The 27,865-nt window shown below is 40.0% G+C and overlaps 1 protein-coding gene across 2 annotated transcripts; it reads left to right on the top strand.

The window, feature by feature from the left end:
• The first annotated feature begins 135 nt into the window (after positions 1–135).
• aff4 (AF4/FMR2 family, member 4) lies at positions 136–26,470 on the top strand. Of its 2 annotated transcripts, none has more exons than XM_063485285.1 (21): positions 136–412; positions 12,686–12,815; positions 15,803–16,588; positions 17,094–17,132; positions 17,280–17,366; positions 17,627–17,654; positions 17,752–17,815; positions 17,977–18,069; positions 18,682–18,826; positions 19,029–19,785; positions 19,924–20,075; positions 20,561–20,646; positions 21,008–21,242; positions 21,604–21,701; positions 22,118–22,181; positions 22,900–23,036; positions 23,464–23,535; positions 23,695–23,788; positions 23,935–23,978; positions 24,107–24,324; positions 26,099–26,470. In XM_063485285.1, exons 2-21 carry the CDS (start codon positions 12,690–12,692, stop codon positions 26,224–26,226), a joined length of 3,453 nt encoding a protein of 1,150 aa, XP_063341355.1. In that variant the 5' UTR covers positions 136–412; positions 12,686–12,689; the 3' UTR covers positions 26,227–26,470. The 2 variants fall into 2 exon arrangements, with proteins under 2 accessions (XP_063341355.1, XP_063341354.1); XM_063485284.1 differs by lacking the exon at positions 136–412 and adding an exon at positions 7,091–7,794.
• Positions 26,471–27,865: the final 1,395 nt, after the last annotated feature.

Genomic DNA, 27,865 nt, shown 5'->3' with positions numbered 1-27,865 from the left:
GGTGCTGACGTGTTAATTAAGATTTACTTTATGACAGTGTTTACTGTGTCGGATGGTGGGATTGCCAGATTTCCGACAACGCGAATGCACCACCGCTTTGCCATCCATGCATTCAGTCCTGTCTGTGGTGGTACCTGCTGGCTGCTTAACTTAGCTAGCAGTCTTACCTATCAGTTCAGGAGTAACAAAAAAAATGAACGCGAGAGAAAATGATTTTTATTTTGTTTCCCTCTCGATGTGTCGTCGTGTTTTAAGGAAAAGATGAAGACCGTCCACTTGGTTTTAGTGTTTTAGCCGTTAGAGCATTTTTTTTTTCTGAATCCGTTTTGCGTGTAACTGGAAGTGGAAAAGACAAAGAGAAAAAGAGCTTTCCAATAGCTAGAATGGTTTGGGCCTAAAAAGAAGACAAGAGGTAAGGATGCCAACTTTGATGGAAGACATTAGTTGGTGTTTGACTGCATTAGAGGGTATCTGATATTTGAAGTGAACGCTAATTAGAATTTCGCCAAAAAATCAGTAGCTTCAGGGCTAGCTAGCCTAGCCTTAATACGCTACTAGCAGGGTCCGGCTAGCTAACGTTATGCTAAAGCAAATATGCAGGTAGTCGTGTAGGTAGCGTGCTAGCCAGTTGCTAATGATTTGGTTAGACATTGTACCTGCTTTGGAGTTCTGGTGGAAGGAGACTTTAATTATTCGATGGATGGGAAGGGTAGATGTTACTTTTATACGTTTCTATGCAAGGAAGTAGGGGCAAATATCGCGGTGATAGGAGTAATGTTTTTGTTCCTGTCATGGCAGCTAACAGGTCATGACGACTGATGTTTGTGTTTAGCCGTGGCTGACATAACTTGTACACCTAAGTTTGCTCTTACAGACGGCGGCATAACTATATGATACTACATGTGCAAATGATAAACATACTATGTTTCCTTTGCATTTGAAATACAGACTATTCGCTCTCCATAAAAAAGCATCTGGGGAATCAAACAATGGGAGATAAGTGCTACTTGTTTGTACTTTCTGTGCTAGTTTATGGTCGTTTTAGGTAATCATTGGCTCTTGATACTCGTTATTTTTCGCACAGTGACGAGCATAAAGTTTTGGTTCGTATCCTCCTCCTTTATTGTATTACTAACTCCTAGTGCCACTCCTTGCTGTGTCCAGTCACAGTCTTTATTTGCATGGAAAATCAACACTGGGGAGAAGGGCAGCACAGTTAATCCGAACGTATGCTTTGGTTGAGCGAAGGATCAGCTGATGTGCTTTTCTAGGAAGCCATTTTACGTGCCATAGTTAGGGGGAAGGGCCAGAAAATGCATGATAAGTCCAGAGTTCCTCTTAACACTTGTCACGGGTAGTTCATGCACGCATGTGGAGGGATAGGCTTGACGCATGGAGACAAGGAAAGTGCAACCAACTGACTTATTATGGTTGGCTGCACTTAGTCGGGAGGGGGGACGAGTTCATGCCCTAAGGTCATGAACTCGTTCACGGCAGGTAGCTGTGAACCGGCTCAGCAACTTTAGTCAGATGGTGGATGGAGCAAAAGCTGTACTTGAACTGTGGTTGCAGTTGTTGATTTGTTGTTATGTAGACGTAACAGGAGTGTTGATATTGCCGTCGGATTCAATTATGTCAGAGGAAAAACTTCCCCCCTCCCTCATACAGTGGAGTGAGCTGCAGTACTTGGCTGGTTTAGGACAACTGCTGTTTTATATTCAATAATTTTCTGAAAATGCCAGGCAATAGTGCAGTCTGAAACTCCAGCTTCCACTCTAGAAGATAAACAAATGGTAAATAAAGCTGGGTTTTTTTATAGCAAAAAATGGACCTTTGAGAGGTGATTATACACTATGACTAGACTACATTACAGACAGCTTTTAACAAATAATGAGTTTATTGCATTAGTAAATTACACCCCATGTCTCACCAACATGGTGATTTTCCTCAGGTACAAGGCTAAAACCTCTTTTGTGTGCGCTGTTAAGTAGTTTAACTACAGTGTAGCCCTTGGTTGGAGCTCTTACTGTATTTTAATACACAGAAGGTCACCCACTTGTTTGACTATACAATTGAAATACTCTTAGTAGCAGCTTGAAACATAATGCCATCACCAGGCTTGCTTGAAGAGCTGTGTTGATGGCAGTAAGTTAGAAAGCTGAACTGAAGTGTTGGAGCTACTTCAAAGGTTGTAAACGGAAAATTAATCCAGGTAAAACATGCTATTTTAAACTGTTAAAAATAGCTCATATATGTGTCATGCCTTTGTTTTTAAATGAAAATGTTGAGCAGAGAGATAAGGTTGATGCATGTGACTGTACAATGTCTGGATGTGATAGTCTTTGTTTTGGGTTTCCACACACCGAAGCACCAAAGAAAACCTTAAGCATACTTGACATTCAACTGAAGCTAGATGACTTCTAGATACCAGATTTGTTAGTTTAAAAGAATCTTTAAAAAGGGGGGAAAAGGGTTCCTGGAGCAGCGATGTAAACACCTTGTTTGCAGTAATGTGTAAATGTGCTACCGGTGACGCGGCTTACTGTGAAATCCTCTTCACTTCCTGTTTGGGTTTTGCTGTGAGGCTTCAGTTTAACAGTTTCCCCTGTGGCCAAGGCGAAGGGCACACATTCAGTCGAGATGTTATGTGACTTGTTTGTCCGTTCCAGACAGAGCAGTGCATGCCTGTTTTCTTTGGCTTTGGCACACCTATTGTACATTCCTGATGTACTCCACTGTTGTTTTGCTGGCTGGATATTTGGGAAGTGAGCAATGTCTAGTTTCAGACTGTTCAACTGCAGCCCATTGTACACAATTTCAAATCTGAGCACCTACATTTGAGGAAAATTAATCCAAAGCTTAAAATTGCCTCTTTAGCCACAATTTTAAAGAGAAAAGCTATTCGTCTGTTGATGATAGAAATGGTTTTAAGGTGTTGCACTTGTCTGGTTTATGCATTGTGCAGATGTTACAGCTTTTTAGCATTTACATTTTCCTCTTTAACCTGACCCAAAGTACAAGTTAATTGTGTGTTCAGCTAAGGTTTGTAAGTTTCATAATCGAATCTTATTTCCTGTACAAAGAGAAGCTTGTTGAGAGTAACTTGTTTGAAGGCTCTTTCTGAGTCTGCCAGCTTAATTAGCCCGAATCTAATCAGACATCAGCAGCTCTCTTTTTATCCCCCAGTACTGTTGCTCACGCAGCAGAGAAATATGCTGCTCACTGTGTCCTGACCTCATGCATCTGTTCTTCAGCTTTTGTTCTCAGCGATGCGAGTTAAACTCTCATGTGGCTTTACAGTCCTGTGAAGGTGAAGCTCATTAAGGCCATTTCATTTCACAGATCTGGCATAGATTGGTGCTGTGAGATACTGCTTTATAATACTATTTTTAAAGTGGAACGATAATAGCCTCAGTCTTTTTCGGTGGCAGCAGCAATATGTCTCAAATAGTAGTGAAATTCATTGCCACAGTATCTTCTTGTTTTGTTTTAAGCAGGATAAGTGCTTTGAAGGAAATAACAAATGGATTAGGAACGTAAACAGAAACAAATCCCAGAGTCAGAAGTGTGAATTTATGCAATACGCAGATAAAATGTGGATTTTGTAGATTTATATTGTTAAGCGTCTTATGTAAACATTTTGCATAAATAATTGTCTACATTTTAGGGCTCAGCGGCCAGTTATTTTCATTATTGATTAATCTCATGGATTTATGTTCTTTTTTTATAAAATGTTGAAAAGTGCTTTGTATATATTTACACCCATTTCCTTGGTGATGCTTCAAATGTTCACATCAACAAGTGTGAAACCCAAAAAAGCTGAAACCAGCACATTTTTGATTAGAAATGACGAAAATTTCCGCTCAGTGCCCTTATCAAAATATTTGCTGATTCATTTTTCGACAGCACTTCAGTTAATTGGCTTATCATTGCAGGTTTTCACTCCTCCATTTAACCACAACTGAGCCTTTATTCCAGCTACAAGAGAGAGTTTATTTGGATGTTTGGAGGTTAGTGACAGACATTTCAGCTTTAGATGTAGTGCAGACTTTTCTCTGAGTAATACAGCTGAGACTGATGGATGGGAAATTATTACACAGTAGAGAGAACTGCAGTCTTGTTTGACCTTTTATTAACTTCAGGAAATCTTTGCATGTTGTTACAGTTTTAGTTTGCAAAGTGCCTGCTGTTTTGAAGGTTAAGATTTAGTTTGACTTGATAATTGTAGTTTCTTTAAGGTAAAAAATGACTAACTAAGGAATGGTTTATTCTTCGGTAGATTGTTTCATCACACTAAAGGAAGGTCTGATAGACTCAAGATGGGTAGCTAAAACCTTATGAAATGCATATTCATGAAATGGCTTCTTTTCTCTCTCTCTCTCTCTCTGCGGTATAATCCGTGTTGCTTAAATATTATTGGTATACTGCTGCTCAGTCTGCTGAGTTAAAAATCATACAATAGATCAGAAGCAGGTTAAAAATGTTGTTGTGCCTTCTGAAGAGCTTGAATGACGCAGATCCTTTGGAAATGTTGCCAAGATAACTGAGGCTTGGGTGTCATGTTCCACTAACAATGTGGCCTAAAAACTACACTGAACATTATGTTATCTGTGTCAAACCTGCAAGTGAGAGCATTTCTTTTGTTTCTGAGTTCACGTGACAATGTTTACCTAGGTAAAATCCAAATGAGCTTTCGAGCCTGGTACTTTTTAGCTTTGTTTGTAAGAGTTACTCTAGATTTTAGAGTGTATATTTTACCTACTACTTTACTTTGCCTACTAGATACCTAAGTTCTTTAGAAGAGCTTTAGAAAAGCTTTAGAAAATGACTACTTTAAGTGTTTTTATCTGTTTCACAGTGCCATGAAGAGACTGATTTACCGTTTTGCTCTTGGTAAACAGCTTTACTGAATGTTAAACATAAAAAGCTCCTAAATTAATATGAGTTAATTAGCTGTGTAAATGCACAACAGTCTCAGCACTGAGCCTGTGATTGGTAAATGCTGCCAGTTCCCTCTTATTCAGATAATGCACGCCTGCTGAGTGGAGGCTTTCCAGGCAGCGAGTCAGTTCAAATGCTTCAATCCTGCTTTAATGAAAGGACATAAGCAGTTGTTTAGAGAACATGCCAATCAAGACCCAAGACTTGTTTTGATATGCTAATTGGAGCTAATGTGCAGCCACATAGAAATATTGAATTCTTTTAGTTGAAGCGGGAATTTAAGACACTGCCCTCTTCAAAAATTCCTCATCTGCACTTTGGTATAAAAGTCTCAAGGAAAATCAAGCCTTTTCTTTCCTCTTGAAATGCTGATACAGAAATATGGCTTGCAGGGTTTCCTTAATGAAAAGTATTGCATGTTTTAGTGTTTGAAAGTCACTCCAGTTTTTCCCAACACTTCTTCTTAGTCTTCTTGCCCTAGCTGCATGTGATTTTTGCCTGTAGTCCTCACCAAACAGCTGGTATAGAGGGCAGGTTTGCTGCATTTGAATGGACGCTCCCTCTGGAATTCCTGCAGTCAGCAGGTTTGCTTCAAAAGCACTGGGGGTGGTAGTGGTGGTGGCACTGGCTGTCCATCTGCACCTGCTACAGAATACTTTCTGTAGAGCAATCTAAGGTGCTGTAAAGTCCTGGAAACCAGTTATGATCAATGACACTTGTAGTTTTGCTTAACCATGACTCACTGAACATGCAGTATTTATGTTTTAATATCCAGAATGAATTGATGTGCATACAGCTCATAGCTTTTAATACAAAATTAGAGCCATTTGTAATGTGCATAGTAAACCTTTTGTTAACTGTGCACCAACCTATCACAAAGGTTGGTGCACATTTTCTACTTCATGAGCCTGGTCATTGATTAAATCCTCCCAGGGTAGTACTTTGCTTCTATTTATAAAAGTAGAGGGCATATGTAATTGCCGGAAGTGCTGAGAAATGACAGACTAACACACTGTGCTTTCAGATTCAGCATGAATGGGAAATAATTCCAGCCAGTACAGTATTTCTAAGAACGTAAGCCTGATGATACGGACATGCAGCTGTTGGCAGTACTGTACAGCCTTGGTATCCATAGATGACTATTTATATCAACTGTGTCTATTATAAAGTCCATCAAATGGAGTTTCCCAAAGTTTGGAGGCCGGCCTTCGTTTTAATACTTTAAATAACGCCACAAGCAAACAGCACAGCAAACATCATTGTGTATGGGGAAGATTTGGCACAGTCAGCATAGAATTCATGTAAAACTGTCATAATTTATGAGATTATTGAAGTTGAATTTCTTTGCAATTAAATCAAAGCACCCTCAGATAATGAGGGCAAAACCTTGTAAAGATGTGATCAAATTCAGATATATTTTTGTTGAAAGCAATAAATTTGAATGTTTAACACTTGTACCTAAAAGCCAGCCCTTTAATGTTCTTGATTAATGATAAACATCTGCTGAAAGTCAAGAACAGAAGTGGCATCATTTTGTCAGCTTGTGTACCAGATAAAAATCCTCACAGCTTGCGGTGATGCCACACTTGTCAGCATGTTTCGTCATCATCTGAAAAAGCCTCATGTTTGTTACACCCAGCATGCTGGAAGCCTAAGCGCTGTGACTTTAACAGGCTGCATGGTGCTTTGCCCTGTGCTCCAGGGCATAGTGGGGGGTGGGGGGAGGTTGTTGATGGAAAGAGCAGCTCTGATTGGCTGGGTTGTGCTGAGGGCCGTGACATCACTTGGAGGAGAGGCTTTGCGGTGTAAAATAACATCTCCTTTTATGGGAGGAGGTGGACTGTGCCATTCTCGGAGAGAGGTGAGATTTATTCCCTTTCTCGCTGTTTCTTCAGTGCCGTTTTCCTGTAGATGCTCTAATTGGTCAGCATGGCGGTTGTGGAAATCATTTCCTTAAGGCCAAGCTCATTAATTTCCTTCGCAATAATCCCCTTTTTAATTTTTCACTCCTCCTTAATTTTGTAGGATAATTTCGGAAAAGGTTCAGTAAGACTAGGTGATCTTTTTAGATTCCTTAAAGGTTTAATTAGTCACCCCCCTTTTTAAAAAAAAAAAAAAAAAAAAAAAAAAAAATGAAAACAAAAAGAAAACAAAACAAAATTGTATTTCTATTACAGTGTTTCAGCAGGCTTTTCAAATTGATGGATTGTGCTCCTTGCTTTGTTATCTCAGATTAAATTATTCCTCTGCTACTTTCTGAGGGGTTTAAAAATCAGCCTAAAGTGCTCTCAGTCAAACATCAGGCACTCTTCTATAAAAATAGACATGAGAAATTAGGTCTCTTATCCCTAATTTATCTATTGCATTCACTCCAAACATTTAAATAGCACATATACCCTCACATTTATTCAATATTAACCTCTCTTTCACCTCACTTTTCTCATTTTTCATGCATGCTTTATCTTCAAAACAGAAACAAAAGCTGCTGCTGCTGCTTTCTGTAGCCTTCACCTCGCATGTGACCAACCCCCGCTGTTTGCCGACATGGTATTTCCCGAGAACAAGCAGTCGCCTCCCCTCCCTAAGTCAGAATTGTCTCCACTCCAAGGAAATACACAGTACCTTCCAGTCGAGTAAAGAAACTTTAGTCACGTTCTTTCAGCTGGACGCCCACAGATACATCTAGATTTGAAAAAAAGGGGTCAGGTTTTCTTGACTGGAGGAGGTTTGTGTGGAAATTCAGGCTGACAAGTCATGACGAGAATACTTCTGAATTCCTGGGAGATCCTGTGAAACCACCTCCCCTCCTTTTTCCAATGTTTCAGTGGTTGGGGCCATGGCCTCTCAGTCAGGGTAAGAAATGCAGAGCTATTTGACTGCTTTACTCATTTCTCTTGGTGTCTGGTAGGACTAAAGCACATAACTTTATCCTATTGTGAATACTTGCATATGACAGATGAGACATGTTTGGTTTGCCTTACATAATGGCTGTGTCCCAGAAGCCAGATCTTGTACTCAGTGATACTCAGAAAATCGTGGGGGGGGTTTTTTCCCTGTTTTTTGTTTGTTTTTAAAGATGAGATCTGACTGTTATGAGGTACTTTAGAACGAGACATACGAGCTGATTCATTTAGGTACAGAGTGATCTGCCTTCAGACTTTGACCTTTTCAGTTTGGCACAGTGTTGAATGGCTACAGTAAACCTAGCTGGCCATCACACCTTGATATTAATAAATGTTCTTTAAACTTAAAACTTTTTTTTTCTTATTGTTAATCTGTCTTATTTTATTGGAATAGGGAGGGGAGTGGCTCAAGGTTTAGATTTAGGCTTGGTAAGTCAGAAAATGCCAATCAAAGCTCACCTATATGTGCATCTTGACTTTAAAGTAAGGTTTGCTTGTTTTGAGCACAACACAAGTAAATGGTGGCTGAATTTATTCTCGATTAGTCACATTTTATTTGTATAGCTTGCACTTTCAGCTACTGATATCTGAGAAGTATATACAGTACGCTCTTTTTGGCCTAGGTCAAATTGGAAAGGAAAACCGTTTATTTTGTAAGTCATAAAATTAATCATTCAGTTTGAAAGTGAATAACAATACCTTTGTGACGTGAGGGATGGGTTGATTTGGAGGAATTATGATTAACACCATCCACAGTGTTGGTTTAGTTGCTTGGACATGTTGAACACAAAACTGTTTGTGGAAAACCAGCTGTGTGTGTGGTAACAGTTTCACTTCTACAGAAATAAATCCATGCCTTTATTTTGTGGATTTACTCTTTATTCACAATTTAAAAATCTTGATGTGTACAGAAAGGCATGCTGTCTTGCTGGAACCTTTTGTTAATCATATTTCTTAATTAAGGATCAGGGTCTTGGTTTGGTACTCCCTGAGGCCTAGTTTGCATTTAGAGGCAGGTCTAAGACTAAACTATAAACAGATTGAGTGCAGAGGCTTACCACATACGTGCCACATGGTCATATCATGTCACCAACACTTGTTTTTCATTCTTTTTTTTCTGTTTGGGTACAGTGAGTACTTTCTCAGTTATTCTGAAGCCAAACTTCAAAGTTTTCGTGAATAGGACCATGGTAATTTCTCTGAAAGTGTCTTTTTTTTTTTTTTTTTAAGTCAATGAGATTTTTTGGGAAGAGTCTAAAATTAAAGCGGACTACAATTATTGCTAACAATTATTATAAATGTTAGAAGTTCAACAACCACGAGGCGAAAACAAGACAGTTGAGCCTCCTTGGCTGTTGAGTTTCTCTCGAGTAATACTAAAGCGTCACACCCTTTTCAAATAATAACAACTAACAGCTCAGGTAAGTTAGTTGGCAGAATGGAAATGAGCTGTGTTTACAAAGGATCCTGCCTGGAGCCTTTGATCATTTAGCACTGTGGCTTAATCACACATACAGGCCCGCACCCACATTGCATCAACAAACTAATTTACATATATATATACATACACGTGTAGTACTAATACTGCTGGAGCAGATTAAAATCACCCTTTATCTAAGCAATCAAATGTGCATGGGTGTAAATAAAGTTATGGACAGCATTTATAGCAGGAGGCCATGTTATCTGTAGATGATAATCATAGCTACTTCAGTTTTTAGAAAGTTTGTCATGCAAAGTGTGTTGCTAGGATTTGGGTTTTGTATTTCCAGCCTTGGTTCTTGGCTGTGCTTTAAGTCAAGAGGTGATCATGATGTTAATGGTATGTTTCATGAAATAAAGATGACTTAGTCGCTTCTTTGTAAGTGTGGCTTAATGAACCCTAGCCATAGTGGGTTAATCCCTATACCTCCTATGAGTAATGCGTCAGAGTTGTCATTACTCATAGATGTCAGGGTTGATGATATAAAACGGTTAAAGGTTGTGTTAAGAAAAAAAAAAAGATTGGTTGGGAAATTACTGTTTAGACTAACTGATGAGCTTTTCTAATAGTTCATTCCAAGTTTGACCAGCATATGGTGACAATGTTTAGTCTGTAACACAGTTTATTTATCTATTTATTTTTTATGATTGATCAGTTCCTCGTAACTCTCAGATTCCAGTGTACTCTCTCGCCATTTGACTTCCCTGTGTATAAAGAATTTCCTCATCGTTGAGTCAGTTTCTCATCCACTTCTTATATTTTTTAGTCATGCTTGGGAAAGATTAGAAAGACCCTGTGTGTAGTTTTGAGAATCTACAAGGAGGCCGGATGGTTGCTGCTTAATCGCACTGTGTCAACAGCCTTACAATCATTGTTGTCACTGGCAGAGCTTGAAGCTGTCGACTTAAACCGGGAGGCGACACGCCTGGATGACAGCGTGCTTGTTTCTATTTTCAAACCTCTGTAGTTGCTTTCTGTTAAACAAAGTGCACAGCAGAGGGAAGTCACATTTGTTTTTTTGGCTCGCTGCACCTATGAGGTGCCTGATTTACCTCTGCCAGAGCATTTTTGTTAATGTTTTAGAATGGCTCTGACTTGTTATTGTAATAATGTGTACATGGATATATTACATGTCGCAGTGATGTTTGTCACTGGTGTCAATCCATACATCCGATCAGAGGGGTATTGCCCTTATATGACTTACTCCTCATCTGATTAAATAACACACATTATGTTCAGAAGGAAAACACAGACTACGGGGTGTGTTTATTTATCTGTAGGGGACCCAGTGAGTTCCAGCTAGTTTCATAGCAGATAATTACAGTCTATTTTAACTTTGTCATTCATTGCAAGCAAACATCCAGCACACAGTCCACCCAAAATTACCAATATTTTAAAAGCAATCAGGTTCTTGCAGGTTACCAGAAAAAATTTGTGATTTGATTGCTCTTAAATGTGGCCCGATCTTTCATTTTAGTCACACAGTCTGCAATAAACACATTTACTTTCCGTGACTTTATTTAACACATTTAGTCATAACACTGGAAAAGCCTGACAGTTTTTTTTGTTGTTGTTTTTTTCAAATTAAGTGAGCTTTAGAGTTTGGTAAGTTTAGTAAGATTCGTAGAAACTCATTTTGTAAAAAGAAAAGTGTTCTGAGACTGTTATAGATGTTATGAGACACGACAAAAAGCTGTTTTAGTTGATTAATAATTTTGGGATGGCATCTCGTTTGGGTTAAGGTCAGGACGACACGGTCATCTTTGTTTTCTTATGCTTTTGGGTTGTCGCCTTGTTGCATTCATTATCCTTTCCTAAGCTTTAGGTCATAGACACAGTGTACTTTCTAAACCATCCATCAGTAGTTGCAAAGCATCTAGGCTCTGAGGTAGCAACTTGGCCAAAACCATGATGCTCTGTCCACCGTGCCTCACTATAGTTGTGCATTTTTCCCAGAAAATTACATTTTTGTCTCATTTACCAGCGTTTATTATCCCATAAGGATTATTTTATTGAAGAGATTATTTTTTATCAATGGTATACCTTTCTTATTCAGTGTTGCTTTTTTAACCTTATTATATATTTATCATCAAGGCATTGCTCACAACAGTCTTTTAAGAGAGAAACCTGCAAATTAGTTTTGGGTGATTTCCCTCCCCCTTGATTAGGAAGAACCGATAGCAGGTGGAGGAAGAGGTTAAACTGTACTACTTGATCTACTATACTGTGCTCCCCAACCAAAAGAAACACAGCTTTCGCTCAGAGAGAAATGCTTTCAAGTTTATTTTCAGCTTCCAGCATGAAGAGAAAGCAAACTAGTGCTAACTGAAACCCTTGATCGCATACAACAATGAATGGTTTAACGTATTGTAATTACTGACTGCAAGTAGGCACTGAACCACTAACCTTTTGTGTCTGTTTTGTATATGTTGGGGTGGGATTTTTTTGTTGTTTATTTTAAATTAACAGAGATGTGTACTTAAAACAGTAATGAGGCAGGTTGAGTTGAATTTGCAGGTAATACCAGTAGTGTTTTTATTGAATACATTAAGAGGAAAATAAGCTAAACTGTTGACGTAATTGTCAAACGCTTGGTGATCAAGCTGACCATCTTCGACATCTGAGATCCATCAGTGCAACGTTTGCTTTTTGAGATGCTGTTAGAACAGAAGTTAAATTGTTTTTGATAACCTTCTCAAAGTTTTTATTTACATTTTTTTTAAAACATGTTAGTGGTTCAGTCAGATTGATTTGTAACCTTTGGATTTACCCAGATCTCAATCATAAATAACAAAGTGCTCACAAACGTTTCCTGCAACTGTTGATGTTTTGAGATAAAAGGTATGTAAACTGCAGCCTTCTCACTGTGTGAAAACATCGAATTGGTAGTTTCAGCTGGGGGCAAATTCTGCTGACCATCTGTACAAGGAGATTATTTGCAGATGAAGTAGGGTACTGCACAGTGTCTAGACTAGGCTAAGCTTATTAGAACCTACTTTCTCCACAGGTCACAACTTCCCCTGTTTATGATACGTGTGGGATTTCACTAATGACAGTTATGTTTGTGCTAACAATGAGTCAAAGCAGAGCACAGCGGTAGTGTGATCTTTCTCAATACTTGTTGTGACTTTATTTTTATTTTTAAAGGGTAAAGACAGAAGAGAAAAAACTGACCATTTCTATTTTTCCAAGCTGACTTTTTAACAAGAGTATATGTTTGCTTAATTCTTCCGCACTTGTCTCCGAGATCTCATTTTCATAATATACTGCTCCTGCAGGCATCCGTGTTCAGCAAAGACATACGCTGTTTGTTTATTGTTTCTTCTCATTATGTTACCTTGTTATTCTTCTGTGTTGATAGCAACATGAACCGTGAGGACCGGAATGTGCTCCGAATGAAAGAACGAGAAAGGCGAAATCAAGAAATCCAGCAGGGAGGAGGAGAGGCCTTCCCAGCAAATTCCCCTCTCTTCCCCGAACCCTACAAAGTGGTAAGTTTGTTCAATTCACGTTCACTTTACCTGGCACGTAAGTGGTTAGTAATATTAAGGGAGTCTGTAACAGTGACTGGAAATGCAAGGTGTCAGACTGTGCATAATAATAATCAGTTCCTGCAAATTAAGCAATTACAATGTGGGAAATTCCTGCACACTATTACAGCGATCTAGTATTCAGCACAACACTGCTGTTTCGGAAAGTCTTGCTAGCTTAAACAAGCACGTTCCAAGAGCTAAACTATTTAGAAATGTAGATTTACATCAACTGAAAAAGAACCCACTCAGAAAAAGACAACCGTCCCATTAATGCACCAGTGCAAATGGCTTTCCCTTTTAAAGTGACTGTAAACAATAATGTTAATTAATTAATGTTAATCCTCTGGATCGTCAGGCAGATAACACTGTTACTAAGGTGAGCTATAGCCAAAAAGCAAGTTTAAGGCTATTCTTCTCAGTATGTATCGGTGAAACTGAGCTGAAATTACAAGTTGGAGGAGAAACACATTGAGGCCTGAAGTCTATAGCTTTTCTCAGAAGTGTTGTTGTCCCCCCAAAACAGTATAAATCTCCCCCCTGTGGCAAGCATTTAAGGGGAATGAATTCTGACATGTGAATGTCAAGCTTTGTGGTGAGAATAGTACATAATATCAGAAGCTTTTGTGGCAATGCAAATTAGTCATGACTTCTTTTTTTTTTTTTTTTTTTTTTACTTGTGTCTTTGGTTATGTGAAGATGAGTGTTTAGCTTCAGGCTCCTTTCTTATGGTAGTTCCCACCAAGTGTATTTATACTGAAGAAAATGATAATAATAATAATTAATCTTGTTTACTTCACGTGTGATAAAAAAGCAAGATATGCTCAGAAAGTGAAGATCCAGCTTCACTGAAAGTAGATGGAACACCAGCAACATCGATTTCAAGAGGAAATTGGTAGGTTTGTGTGCAGTGTTTGTTCTAATCATAATTATGGCTTAAAAGCACAAATGTTTCTACAAAGGTTTGAGTTACATACTTGTCAGATAGTTGTGAGCAGTTCACCAACTCTGCACTAAATACAGCACAGTTTGAAAACACCTGGCCTTGGGTAGCTTTTTGGCATTACAGCTGTTGAAAGCAAACTAAAGACCAGAAAACATGCCTCCTCTTTGCAGCGCTTCCTCTTGTGCTTGCAGACACACATAGATGTAGGCCAGCCAGCTTCAGGCTCCTGCCCAGCCAATATAATTGTAAAGAGGATTTGAGTTCTCTGTACTGGTCTAATCTTTGCCACTAACCAGATTTGAGCAGATGTAAGTGGCTCCTCTCTTTAGCTCGAGCTGGCCATCACAGAGGCAGTGAGGAATGTGTTCTGACAGGTTGGGAATTGAAAAGCCACCAGAGGTAAGTGAGGAGTGTTTTGGGCCACAACAAAGATAAAAAAGCTGACATTAAAGATGGAAAACTCCTTGACCTTTACAAAGGAAGAAGCTTTTCACCCATGTACATTGTGATCTGCTGTTTTCACACACTTGATACTATGTTTAAGAACAAGATGGTGTTCAGTCTTTGCAGTATCAGAGCAGAATTTTGGAACAAGCAAACTGCTTAAGTCTGTCCAATAGAGTTTTCTCTACTTGTGCGAGTCTTATATAAGCTTTAGTTTGACTTTTCTCTCCTCTGTCATGCTCCACTAAGTGGAAGTTTAGTGTTCTGTATTAAAGGCCATGTGTGCATGCAGCTGTGCCCTCCCAGATGTAGACCAGCACAGCAGTAACATTTTTATGGCATAGAGTTCACACACTTTCTCAGCGGCACAGAATAAAAGCTTATCTATGAAGCCGCATATTGTTTTTCATTTTCTTTTCACTTAGAAAGGCTCCTTAAAAAATAAAAATAAAAATCAGGGATCCCTCAAATTATATGACGGGGTAGGTGCTTTCACCCTAACGGTGCCAGGATCTAATTGGACCCAAAAAAGCCAAAGTGACTCAGCAAATTAAAAATCTATTAATAACTTTCGTGTCTGCGTTGAACGACAAAAAATAGGCAAATTAAATGTGTGTCAGATTAAAAACAAAAACTTGTGGCTGTTATTATCGGATATCACAAAATGGCAGAAGAAATGTTGAAGAGATGGCAATCAGTGGCCTGTTCTTTGTAGCTTGTTATTGTTGAAGTGTGAATGATTGAAGTTATTTTTTTCAGCTTTAAAGACCGTACTGCTGCAGGACTAAGTGTTTTTGTCACACAGGAACCAAAAGGTGAAAAGTGTTCCTGTGGTCATCTTGGAGGTTTCCTCTGAAAGTTTCAGCAGTTGAACAACCACTATACACCATTGTTTATCAAGAAAAAAAAAGCTTTGACAGAGTTATAATCTGAAGGTTTTCCTCTCAGAAGTTTCCTCAGTTAAACATAACGCAACAACGGTGTGTTATGTGAAAGCAACAGTGCAGTTGCTCAAAACAAAACAGCCTAAAACAAAATTGAAACCAACAGCCATTAAGAAAAATAGGTGATACTTAACTGCGCATATGTGAGCCAGGCAGCGCAGACAGGAGGTAGTGGAGTGCACGTTATGACCAAGCTAAGTTACATTTCCTGCTGCAGATAACGGCTAGTATTTCTTCACCCTCGGTGTGACTCTGTCAAACAAAACTGAAGCGTGAGGCTGCGTGTGAAACTGGATACTCTACACAGACTTTTGTCACGGGCTGATTGCAAACAGGTCGGCTGGAACTCGTGGCCTCAGAGTGATTGATTATCTTCTGTGGTGGGAGTGTGGGCAGAGCGTAACTGTGTTCGCAGATGGGTTTGGACTGATCTGGGCTCAGTCTGAAAAAGCTAACTTTGAGTTTAGGCCTCTCACTGCGCCTCTGTTTATGGTTGAGCGCCTTTACCTCAAATGTTGAACTTCTTCTCTTTTCTCTGCTTTCCCTCTTTTCACTCGTGTTCTCCACAATAATTATTCTTTTTTGTTTGTTTGCCTCTCTGCTTCACTCTGCAGGTGAGCAAGGAAGATAAACTGTCCAGCCGTATTCAGAGCATGCTGGGCAACTACGACGAAATGAAAGAGCCAATTGGTGACACCATTCCAAAACTTAATAGTAAACCATCCAACAGCTCGTCTTCCTCTGAGGAGAAGTCGGGCCCACCTTTGTTTGGTGGGGACCAGCGGTGTGGCGGCAGCAGCCAGAGCAGTAAGTGGACCCCTGTTGGCCCCGCAGCGGGCGGATCTTCATCCCAGTCCCAGAAACGCTCAGGACTCCAGAGCGGGCACAGCAGCCAGAGGAGCAACGGAGGCGGTAGCGGCAGCAGCAACAGTAGCCAGAGAGGGGAGGTGCGGGAAAAAAAGTCAAGTAAACACAGCGGAGGGTCCGATCACTCGAAGTCACACACGTCAAGTCCGGCAAAGGGCTCTCTAAGTTCCTCCAGTAGTCACTCGCGGAGCTCTTTGTCTGCTGAGCAGCATCACAACAAGGACCGCTACCGCTCAAAGTCACCGCGAGACAGAGAGGCCAACTGGGACTCACCTTCACGGGTTCACACGTCCTTCCCCAGTGGACAGCACTCAAGTCAGGCCTTTCCCCCATCTCTCATGTCCAAGCCCAGCACAATGCTGCAAAAACCAACAGCCTACGTGCGGCCTATGGATGGCCAAGAAACAGCAGAACCTAAGAGTTCGCAAGCGGAAAGCTACACTGGACAGTCGCACAGCAGCACTGTGGGAGAGATGAAGTCCAACGGCAAAGCCTCACTTACCAAACTTAAGATCCCTTCCCAACCTGTAGAGGTAAGACCTGAGTCTCAATCTCATGCTGTGTTGAACCTGGTATGTTGACTATTTAAAGAATGTGCTCTTTGTTTGTATATCACCTCAAGAGCAGCTTTTTGAAGTCTCTCTTAAGGCAGATGCCTTTTTGAATGTTGGATGCTGTAATCATTCCTTCGTTTTCTCTTAGACCCACAGAAATATATTGTAAGAATATTTCTGCCTTGACTCAAACTAGAGGTGTCCCTCTGGCGTAACCCTGATTGCACATTAGAAAAGACCTACCAACGGCTTGTGTAGAATTTATAGCTTACTATGTCAGAGCAGTGGCACATGTTTGATTTAATGATGTAATGATTACATTAAATGACCTCTCAGCTTGTTACACATGGTCTGAATGAACTCCTAGTTCTCACAAAATGCCTATAGGATGACTAATAGCACTCAAAATGGAAGCCACCTCACACATGCTGTACTGAGATCATGTTGTTTATACGTCTCATAAGCACGCTGTTTCTGTCTTTAGGGATCCGGTGATGCCAACTGTGTCGACGAAATTCTGAAGGTACAGAAACAACTCTCATTTTCATAGAAAAGCCATCTGCTTCAAATAATTGAATGAACCATCAAGATTATTCACACCTTAAAGCTAATTTTAATGTTTTTTTTTCCTTCTGTGTTTTCTCTTTTCTCTCTCTTTTTTTAAATTCAGGAAATGACTCAGTCGTGGCCCCCTCCTTTGACAGCCATCCACACTCCCTGTAAAACAGAGCCCTCCAAGTTTCCATTCCCCACCAAGGTCAGCAGCAGTGTCTGTTTGATTAATGTGATTGCGTTGTGATGAACTATTTCCATTTGTATGAATCAAACCTTGCATAAGACAAGCAAAGGTTTTTTTTTTTGGAAAGTTACTTAATGTGATAAGTCAGCTTGTTACTTACTGCTTGCTATGTATCATGGCATCTTTCTCACGAATGCAAAGTCATATAATAACACAGATTCATGAAAATAAGTTAACACCTTCTTTTAATTTTTTTTTTTAATTTTTTTTATTTTCAGGATGCTCACCCTTTTCCAAGTGGGCACAGTGAGTATCACACACACATAAAATAGTGAAGTAAAGTTAAATGCATATGTTTTAGGCTTTCAATCAATACATATAAATCTTTTTGTGTGTGTTTTAGAGCGAGGCAGTTCATCAAAGAGCTCGAGTAGCCACCAAGCCAAAGCTTGCGATGACCAGCCCACGTAAGTGCTTCATCGTTGAACCTTCTTTTTCTCTTTTCTTGTCAGTAGTGAGTGGAATAGTTGAACAGTAAATATTTGAGTTAAGAAGCTAAAAGTAATCACAGTAACTCCAAACGACTGTGGCGACATATGAAGAATAACAAATGATTCCCGTATCTCAGTAGGTTGGAGGAAGACCTAAGGCTAAGCAGCAGTGAGGACAGTGATGGAGAACAGGACTCTGCCAAGAATGCCTCAAGGAACACATCAGCAAGGTAAACTGTAGAAAACATTTTTTTTAACCTAAGTGCTATGTTGAGACTTACTGTTTTAACCTTGAATCATTTTCCCAATCTTGATAGAGAAACTTCACAGCTCGAGTAGCTTTCTTCTTCTTTTTCAGCCATTTTGTGTCTTATCTTTATGTGTTAACTGCACCTTGATGACATAGTGATGCCTGAAATTTAAAACCATATTTTTGCTGTACTGCTGGATGCAAAGTATATATACATTTTTAAAACTGAATATAAAACAAAGCTGCTTTCTTGAGTGTGTGGAGAAAGACAGAGAATGCAAATCTTGGGGTTTTTATGCACACCTTGTGGCTTGACAGTTAAAGCATTGAAACCCATGAACTACCCAAGGACTCTTGAGCAGCTACTACACAGGTTGCATTAATCTCCTTATGCTGACTGATTCTAAACCCTGAAAAATGCATACATAAGTATTCAGATTTTTGCTGCGGTAACAAATAATCTCAACATACGCAGGTTTTTAGTGACTCGACCGTAAAATACCATTATTTATCACTTAAAATCTTTATATGGAGGTTTAGATGTTTGCTCATACACCACAATGACAATGTTTAATGCTCTCATATTGAACAGCAATAACAGCGAAGCAGCTGAGCAATCAAGGGACGACTCCAGCAGCCATAGCGGCTCAGAGAGCAGCTCGGGCTCTGACAGCGAGAGCGAAAGCAGCACGACAGACAGCGAAGCCAACGAGCAACCCCGGCCTGCCTCCCCTGAAGTAATAATTTTTCCATAACTTTATACAGAGCTGTAATACCGCTTGGTTGATTAAGGATTGTATGAACCAGTTTTCACACTGTCCACTTCTATTTTTGGATTAAATATTTATACGGTACTTTCTTCTAGACCCTTATATTTTGTTAGGAGTTCATTCAGTGAGACTGTTTCCTAATTCTGTGCTCCCCTCTGTGCCCCTTCAGCCTGAAAAACCCATGGCAAACAAGTGGCAGTTGGACAACTGGTTCAAGAAAGCCAAGCAGTTCTCACCCTCATCTCCAGTGGACAACAATAACGTCCCACCCAAATTCAAGAAAGATGGCCGAGATAACAGCTCAGGGCGCAGCTATAGTAGCCAAGGAGGGGGGTCAAAAGATTCAGCAGCACCCACCCCAAGCAGGGACCTGCGGGCAGCCCAGAAAGGTGCAGAAGGTGGCCGTGGCCGGCAAAAGTCACCCGCACAGAGCGAGGGTGGCACAAATCCACGTATTCGAGTGGGTAAAAAGCAGCCTAAAAAATCAGAGAAGCCTCCTGTGGTAGAGGAACCAAAGGGAGGTCTGAGAGTGGAGAGTGAGCCGGCTCCAGAGATACCTCCTCATCAGCCCAAAGCTGCTACGAAGGGTTCACGCAAACCAAGCATTAAAAAAGAACCCAAATCCTCGCCGAGGCCCACTCTAACTACTCCCTCCAGCACTGCAGCCCAGCGCAAGCCCAAGGCAGCAACCAAGACTTCTCAGAAATCTCGTGAATTTGTTGACACAGACTTTTCATCATCAGACTCCGAAGGAAACGACAGCATCCCGTCCTCATCCCAGACACCCAAGTACACAGAGAGTATCAGGACACCCGTGTGCGTTTTTTCGCCTGGGGAAGAGAGAGGGCTGCTGTCTCCTCTCAGTGACCCCGAGGACCGCTACCCTTCGAGACAGCCTCAGCAGCAAGTTTTATTAGTCAAGATAGGTTAGTCGAAACTGCTCGCAAGTCTTGTAAAAAGTCCAGAGAATATGTCAAGGTGTAGTGGGCACTGAACCAAAGGGGTTTCTTTACTTTGAACCAAATTAAGCCATACCCTACCCTTTTCCTTCCTGTTTCCCATAGATCTCAGCTTGCTGTCCAGAATCCCAGGGCGGCCCTACAAGGAACCTGCAGAGATAAAAGTGGAGAGGGAAGACTCTCTCGACAGGGATAGCAAAGACTTCAGCAAACAGAGCTCTGAGAAAAGCTCGAGCAAGGCCAAGAGGAAACACAAGGTAGAGCAAATTTCAGTGCTTTTTGTAAGAAATACATTGTATATCTACTTGAAAGCAGAGTAAAATAGAAAAGCTTGTTATTGAGTATCCCTTTCACTTATTAAGGTCTTTTCCCCCCCAGTATAGCATCTCTTGGAATAGCACACAGCCAGATTTCCATTAAAGCAAGAAAGTGCATTTGAGCCAAAGAACAATTGACTACATTCTGGTTGAGATCCAGACCTGGATTTAGCGCTGTTAGATGACTGTGCATTTTACTTTAATCATAGCCACACAACTACCAAAGATGAAGAATTAAAATCTTTGCGACTGGATATTTTGGAATGTAACAGTCATTTAGGATAACAGTGAGCTGGCATAGTTGAGCTATACCTGCAATGAGTTGGCGTCTTCGGATAATAATTGGAGGCGTGTAACCTATTATTAAATCTGACTTTTTCTTTAATGCACCCTGCTTTTTATTTTTCTCTCTTATCTTTCTTTAGAATAATGAGGAAGGCACAAAGCCAGAGACCAAGCGGATCAAGCTAGAGGATAAATCTACATCCCATCATAAAAGCAGCAGTAAAGAGTGAGTAATCTTAGCTTTTGTCCTGAATATCATTACCAGTAAACCCTCTGTAAGCCAGGAGCCTAATGTGACAGTAGTAGTTAATTTTGCCTTTTCCGATAATCACACAAAAGACAAAATAAACCCTGTAAATTCTAATGAGCATCATAACAGCTTAATGTAGTGAGTTTATTATTACATCTGAGCCCCTTCAAGCTGTACCTGTTAACCATTATGCTCCATATCTGCATTCTTTGTTTATAATTACATGAAATGTTAATATTTAACGTTTTAGTTTTAATGTTTTATGTTGAGCAGACAGCCTAGTTTGACACAAGCATGCATGCATGCATAATGAAATACTGATTTGAATCCCACTCAGTTCTAAAAGGTCTTCGGAAAAGAAAGAGGAGCCAGTCCCCTCTCCTTCCATGTCCGGTCTTCAGCGGACAATTAAGGCAGAGCATCCCAGTCGAAAGCGGACAGTCAGCCAGTCCTCCACGTCATTGTCCAGTGGGACAGGAAGTGGAAAAGAAGGGAGCCACAGCACCAAGGGCAGCTCCACCTCCAAACATAGAAAAGGAGAGGAAAAAGGGCGCAGCACACGTGACGGCAAGGTAGGCATGAGAAGCCTTTGTTATCTCTGATACCTAGCAAATGTTGCAGATAGTGCAAAGTTTGTGGGCAGACTTTCATCTTGCCGGTTGTGCAGTGTTTTTCCCTGAGCAATTTAAATACCAGAGCATGCATGGAGTGGGGAGGAAGTTGTCGTTGAGGGTAGAAAGGGAGTAGCCAAGGTCATGGCTTGCAGTGTGTATCTACAACTATCGCATAATCACTGATTTTTGGTGGGATTGTTTTACATTTGTATAAGACCAACCTCTAACTTGTTGTGACTCTCTCCTGTTCTGCAAGTCTGTTTTAAAAACAACAGCTTCTTTTTCCCTAAAATGTTATTTTCCCCATACTTCTCTGCAGGAGAAATCCTCAAAGGGTTGCGATAACCAGCTGGCTGTGCCCCCGCTCTCCACAGACGGCTCCAAGTCTCAGAGATCCAAGCTGGTGTTTGAGGACAGGTAAGAGGAGCTCTTTCCACTGTGGATAACCCCTCAGCGGGGCACAGAGAAAGAACTGCTGTGGGGATCTAGAGTTGCCTTTGATGCATAAAGCTGCAGGAGGTTGGGGAGGTCATGAATAGATGCGCCTGCATGCCAGAAAAGTTATGTTAATTTCCATTTTAAAAGGCTCTCTGCTGGGAATCGCTGCCTTTTTAATGCCGTGGTAACGCAACAACATAGTCTTGCTTCTTATTTTCATACTTTTTCACTTCACATTTTGATTTAATGCGATAAGAGCTGTTTCAGGAGTTAAGAGAATGTTTTTATGACATTCTTTCAAAGTTTCTATGTTTAGTGGATATAAAAAGCACGCCACGGTGTCAAGAACACTTACATGATTTGATTTGTTAAACCTTCTCATTATTCTCTTTCAGGGTCCATTCAGCAGATCACTACTTACAGGAGGCCAAGAAACTTAAACACAATGCAGATGCACTGGTAAGAGCAAGACGCCGATGACTGGTGTAATTGAGAGGACTTTAAAACATTAAATGACATTTTCTATGGAGCTTTATGTTACATATAATAACACAGTTTACACTTTTAAGATGTTTCCTTTTATGCAGAAAGTGATTTCACAGTGACTTTTTTGTGGTGACTGTGAAATTTTACTCAGTTTTCAAAGCTGTTTTTAGTTTGAGCTCTGCGTGATTTCCTTAAAAATAATAATAAAAATGCTTTTACTACCGGGTCACTGTAGATGAGCAGGTGGATCTGTTTAGCTTCATGTTTGGTATCTGTTATGTACACTTGTCTGTGAAGGTTCTCAGTCATCCAGGTCATCGTAGTCAAAGGAGTTTGCAGGATACAGCCAAAGAGTTTGTTATGTACACTTGCGTTATAAAATAGCCATCTCTGTTGGATTATCTTATTCTTACTCAAAATGTAATTATTTAGTTGCTGTTTTCTTCTTTTCTCTCTAAACACAAAATCAGGATCATAAGCTACATCAGCATAATATTACTTCAGTGATATGATCAGTTTATGCAATCCCAACCAGGTCATATGCAAACCATGTCACTTATCTAATGTTACTGGCCAAAACCATGTCAAATTATTGTCATGTGAATGTAGTTTGTCCTCCCAGTCTCAAAAGAGCGTGTAGTATTTGATCACTATGTGTCCTTTTTATTTATTTATTTAATTTCCTTTACAGTTTGATCGTTTTGACAAGGCGGTTTTCTATCTGGATGCCGTGGTGTCTTTCATTGAATGTGGTAACGCGCTGGAGAAGAGCGCTCAAGAGGCAAAGTCTCCTTTCCCCATGTATGCTGAAACGGTGGAGCTTATCAAGTAAGGGCAGCCATAGCTGTGTTTATCACTGTCAGCAGAATTACACTTTAAAGGAGACCTCCACTGGTGAGAACCACTACATATGAGGACGTAGTTGTTCAAAAAAAATAAATTAAAAAAATATTTGTTTTGGCAAAAACTTGTATCTCTGTGCCAAAGGCCAAGCACCTCAGGGCTGCATGAGGCACAAGTTGCATAACACACCACGCTAATGGTTGATTTGCATTGTGGGTAATGTGAGCACCAGGCTTTGACAAACAAGTTGATACTTTGGACTAAAAAGAGATTGTCTCTGCCTCTGCTGCATGGGTTTTGATACTTAGTGGATGGAGCGCTCCTTTAAAAAGTACAATATTTAAGGAGGTGCTTAATTTGCTTCAATCCTTTTCTCCTAAAAACTTGAGCTCTTGATTATCTCTGCATCCAGATACACTATGAAGTTAAAAAGCTACATGGCCCCAGATGCTACTCCAGCAGACAAGAGGCTAGCTGTGCTGTGGTGAGTACACTGAACAACATCAGGTGGTGGACTCTTGTCTTCAGCTGTCAACTCCAAGTACTCATTACCTGGCCGTGTAACTTAAGCTTTCCACACATTTCAAACATTTGTTGCTTCTTTCTTTAGTTTAGATCAATATTTATTCTTTTTTGCTTCCAGCCTGCGATGCCAGTCTCTTCTCTACCTGCGGTTGTTCAAGTTGAGGAAAGACAGCGCTCTAAAATACTCTAAAACACTCACCGAACACCTAAAGGTACTTTTTATTATTAACTTTATTTCCTTGGCAGACCTTCAAAACCAAAGACGTGCAGTAAAATTCCATGAAAGACGTTTTTCTCTGTGAATATGTAACATGCTTCCTCTGTGTGTACATAATGTTCTTCTTATTTCATTTGCCAGAACTCTTTGAGCAACACCCAAGCTCCCTCTCCTGGAATGGGAAAGTAAGTCACATCCTCGGTTACATCCTTTGATGTATAAAGTTGCTGTTCTGTCAACTGACTCCCAGATTCTCCCTCACAGTGCCAGCAAACTCATTGACATATCTGCTTATTTCTGTTTCCTGATGCAGTAAGACGGCAGGTATGCCCTCTCCAGTATCTCCCAAACTCTCACCGGGCACAGCGGGTGGCTACTCAGCAGTCAGCAGTACCAGCAGCACTAGCTCGTCTGTGACCATACCTCAGCGGATCCACCAGATGGCTGCCAGTTATGTCCAGGTCACCTCCAACTTCCTGTACGCCACCGAGGTCTGGGACCAGGCTGAGCAACTATCTAAAGAGCAAAAAGGTATACGACACAAGGATTTACTTGTTAGTTAAAAGGAAGAGACATATGGTCTTTGTTCTGGACTTGCTTGTCATTGGTTATTGAAAATTTATGTTTAAAAGCAAACAGATGGGATTTAGAGCTATATATCCTGAGCTGCTATTTTCTACATCTTTAATAGCTCAGCAGCAGCGTAAGGTTTTTCATAGATGTTTGCCAGCACTATTTGAACCCACTGTGTAAAGAGATTTGAGTATGGATCTTTACAAATGGGCAGCAGGTTGGCTGATTGAGTATGCAGACCATTTTTTGTTGAATTTTTTTTCCCCAGCTGCATTTTATGACTCATTTGAAGGTTTTATTTGCCTTGGTTGCAGAAATGTTTTGGTAATGAAGTGTTTTTCCTGTCACAAAGTAGGCCTTGAGATCTGTTTACCATAAAGGCAATGAGTTTGTTCTGTCTGTTTTCCTGTTATTTATTTAAAGTAAAAGATAGTTTTGTTTTTTTAAATGGTTAATGTACTGTTAGTTTTTGTTTTTTGGCTTTTCCAAGTTTAAAAACAGCTTCAAATAGGACTAATTTGCTATCAGACAATCTTAGCTTGCCACTTTTTTCAACGTTTCTTTCCTCTCATCTCTATTTTAAAGCTTTTATATATTTTATAAATATACAGGAGTCTTGGCAATGAGCTACCAGAACACTTGTCGTGCCAACAGACGTGTCATTTACTACAGCAACATTTCTTCAGATTGCACTTCTTTTTCTTATATTACTTTATAGTACATATTTTAACATAATATGGGTGACTGTTGTGAATTGGTGCTATCTAAGCAACTTTGAAATGAACTGAATATTAAGATAACAGACAGTAAATGTATAGTTAAAGTTCTTTACAATGATGGAAAGGGGAGTTTCCCTGTTCTGACCCACTTAAAATCAAAGTGGGCTGTATCTGGCCCACAATCTAACATCTGTGTTCTAGATTAATGTGCAAAAACAGATTTTATTTATCTACCTATAAATAAAATCTGTTTTCATTTTTTTACTTACAGATGTCAAACTGTTTTTTGAATTTGAATCATTGCAATATAGTAATAATGCAAATTTCATAGCTCGAAGCATGTTTGTGATTGACTGAACTTCTGATTAAAAACTCTACTGCGTTTACAAGAAACCCTCGATCGACCACAGCCCACACAGCGTTATCGCCACAATCTAAAGATGGAAAAGTCAGCAGCATCACCAAGTGCACTATTTTCCCTGGCTGTCTGGCCAGTTTTCACCCCCAGGCGTGTGTGTGTGTGTGTGTGTTTGCGCTGAGTTTAGGGTTTTCCCCTCATAGTTGAGAGGTTTGCTGGACGAGGATTTGAGGCCAAATAGTTTTTTGTCTTTTTTCTTGCAGTTTATGCCTCAGATTAAATCTTTAATAAATCAGATTTTTTTTCTTTCTTTCTTTTTTTTTTTGACTTAGTATTGAGATATTTGTGGAGAGTGAAGATGACAAACATTGGAAACATTGAAACGTCGGGCTGTTCTCGATTGCCTCATTGCTTGGCTGTTTTTGTGTGCAGCTGGGATTCTCAGTCTGTGTCCTTTGGCTGGTTTTTCCTGTCACACATGTTGACAAATGTGACAAATTGTGAAAATGTTTTTTGTCTCTACAATCGGTGTACATTAAAACCCTTGAATGCACGTAACTCTGTGTGGGCTGGTTGGTAATAGGACCTAATTTAACAGTCTTCTCTCATTTTATTAACCAGTCTTTCACTTGCTTTCTTTCTCCCTCTTTTCCAGACTTCTTCACAGAGTTGGACAAAGTTATGGGACCTCTGATTTTCAACACCAGCAGCATGACAGAACTGGTGCGTTACACTCGGCAGGGCCTCCACTGGCTGCGCTTGGACGCAAAAGTTAGTCCCTAGCGAGGACTCACTCCCTGCAAGCTGCTTTTCCACACACCCACACCTCAGCCTCTTGTGTTCGGCAACATCTGCTCAGAGACAGACACACAAACGCACGCACGCATGCCCTCAAAGAAGACGGACACACAAACACAACCCTCCTCTGGTCCTCCATTTACACACACGTGTGATGAACTTCTCAGACATATCTCCAACACTGTGTCCATTTCCTACACCAGCTTGCCAAAAAAAAAAAAAAAAACAAGACAAAAATACCAACACTGAGCAATTTAGAGCATCTCTCACCTTCGACGGCACCACACAGGGAGAAGCATCCAAACTGCAGCAGGAGTCAGAAGAGCTTATCGCCTGGCTTCACACATATATCGGCATTCTTAGGAAATCTTCGAAGGCCATGTTTTTAATCTCTTCAGCATGGAAGCACTGGGTGAATTATTTATTATGAATACACTAAAACTCTGCTTTGGTTTTTAGGCTACTTTGGCTTTTGAACTTTTTATTTGTCTTTGTTTCACCAAAGTACCTCCCATGAACACCAAAGGTGCTTTAAAAATGAAGGTTTCTCTTTATCATTTCTGTGCCTTGTATGTCAGCTACAGGAAAATAGTCACCGTTCATATCTGATTCAATTATTTTTCTTTTCTTTTCACAGTTTTTACTTCGTTTTTTTTTTTTTTAACACTTAACAGTTGTTTCAGCAGTTATTCTTGCAGCATTTACTGGGTTTGTTTTTTGTTTTGTTGTTTATATATTTGCAAAGATGGTGTTGGCCACCACAAATTAAACCTTGAAGAATCCCACTGAAGATTTAAGGACTGAAGGAAGGGCTACTGTGCACAGCAGATTTCATGGGGCACACACATATTTATTAATGATCCCTTAGGACATCTGTTGATCGGTGTACTTGGCTCAAAAAGTGCCATTTCATTTTTCAGAATCATGAAATGTGATTGCCCTTTCTAATAAATTAAACACTTCACATGGCCTCCAGGGGTCGCTAGCGGGAGACCTCAGCAAGATTGATGATGGCAAACGTTGAGATTTTCCGCCTCTTTGAAGCTTCACAATTCGACGTCTTTGTTTGAAATGTTTTCCCACTCGTAGCGGCATTGTTCATTCAAAAATTTTCTAGAGGACGAGCCGTTTCCAAATCAGTGTTATTCTTTTTTTCTAGGGAACAGCAGGGAGTGTTTAGAGTATTGAAGATCATGTCCACATCCAATGCAGTCACAGTACATTTTATAAAAACTGGGCCTGAGTTGCCGCTAATTTGGCTGAACAGAAGCTAATTTATTTGAAGGGAAATATGTCGTCTGGGGAATGGAACTCATCAGCGATGCAGATGATCAGTGTTGTATTTATACAGCAGAGTTTTTTAAATCTATGATTATATATTTCAAGAAAAAGTATAAAAACCAATATAGATTTTATTTATATACCAACCAGTTTCTTTTACTTCCTTCTAGCCAAGCAAAAGTATAACATGTCAGACGCATAAAGCAGGGTTACAACAGAGGTTATAAGAACAAGTATTTGTATATGTTCCTATTTAAAGTTGTCAAACTGTAATCGCACTTGTATTACAAGATAGTAGCTGGCTCAGTATGTTAACATTGCGTTGATTTTTAAGTTGGCATTT

The sequence above is a fragment of the Pelmatolapia mariae genome, linkage group LG10_11 (assembly GCF_036321145.2).
Source record: "Pelmatolapia mariae isolate MD_Pm_ZW linkage group LG10_11, Pm_UMD_F_2, whole genome shotgun sequence".
Lineage (NCBI taxonomy): Eukaryota > Metazoa > Chordata > Actinopteri > Cichliformes > Cichlidae > Pelmatolapia > Pelmatolapia mariae.
Note: the sequence above shows the minus strand (reverse complement) of the source record. Positions and strands in the feature narration are given on the sequence as shown.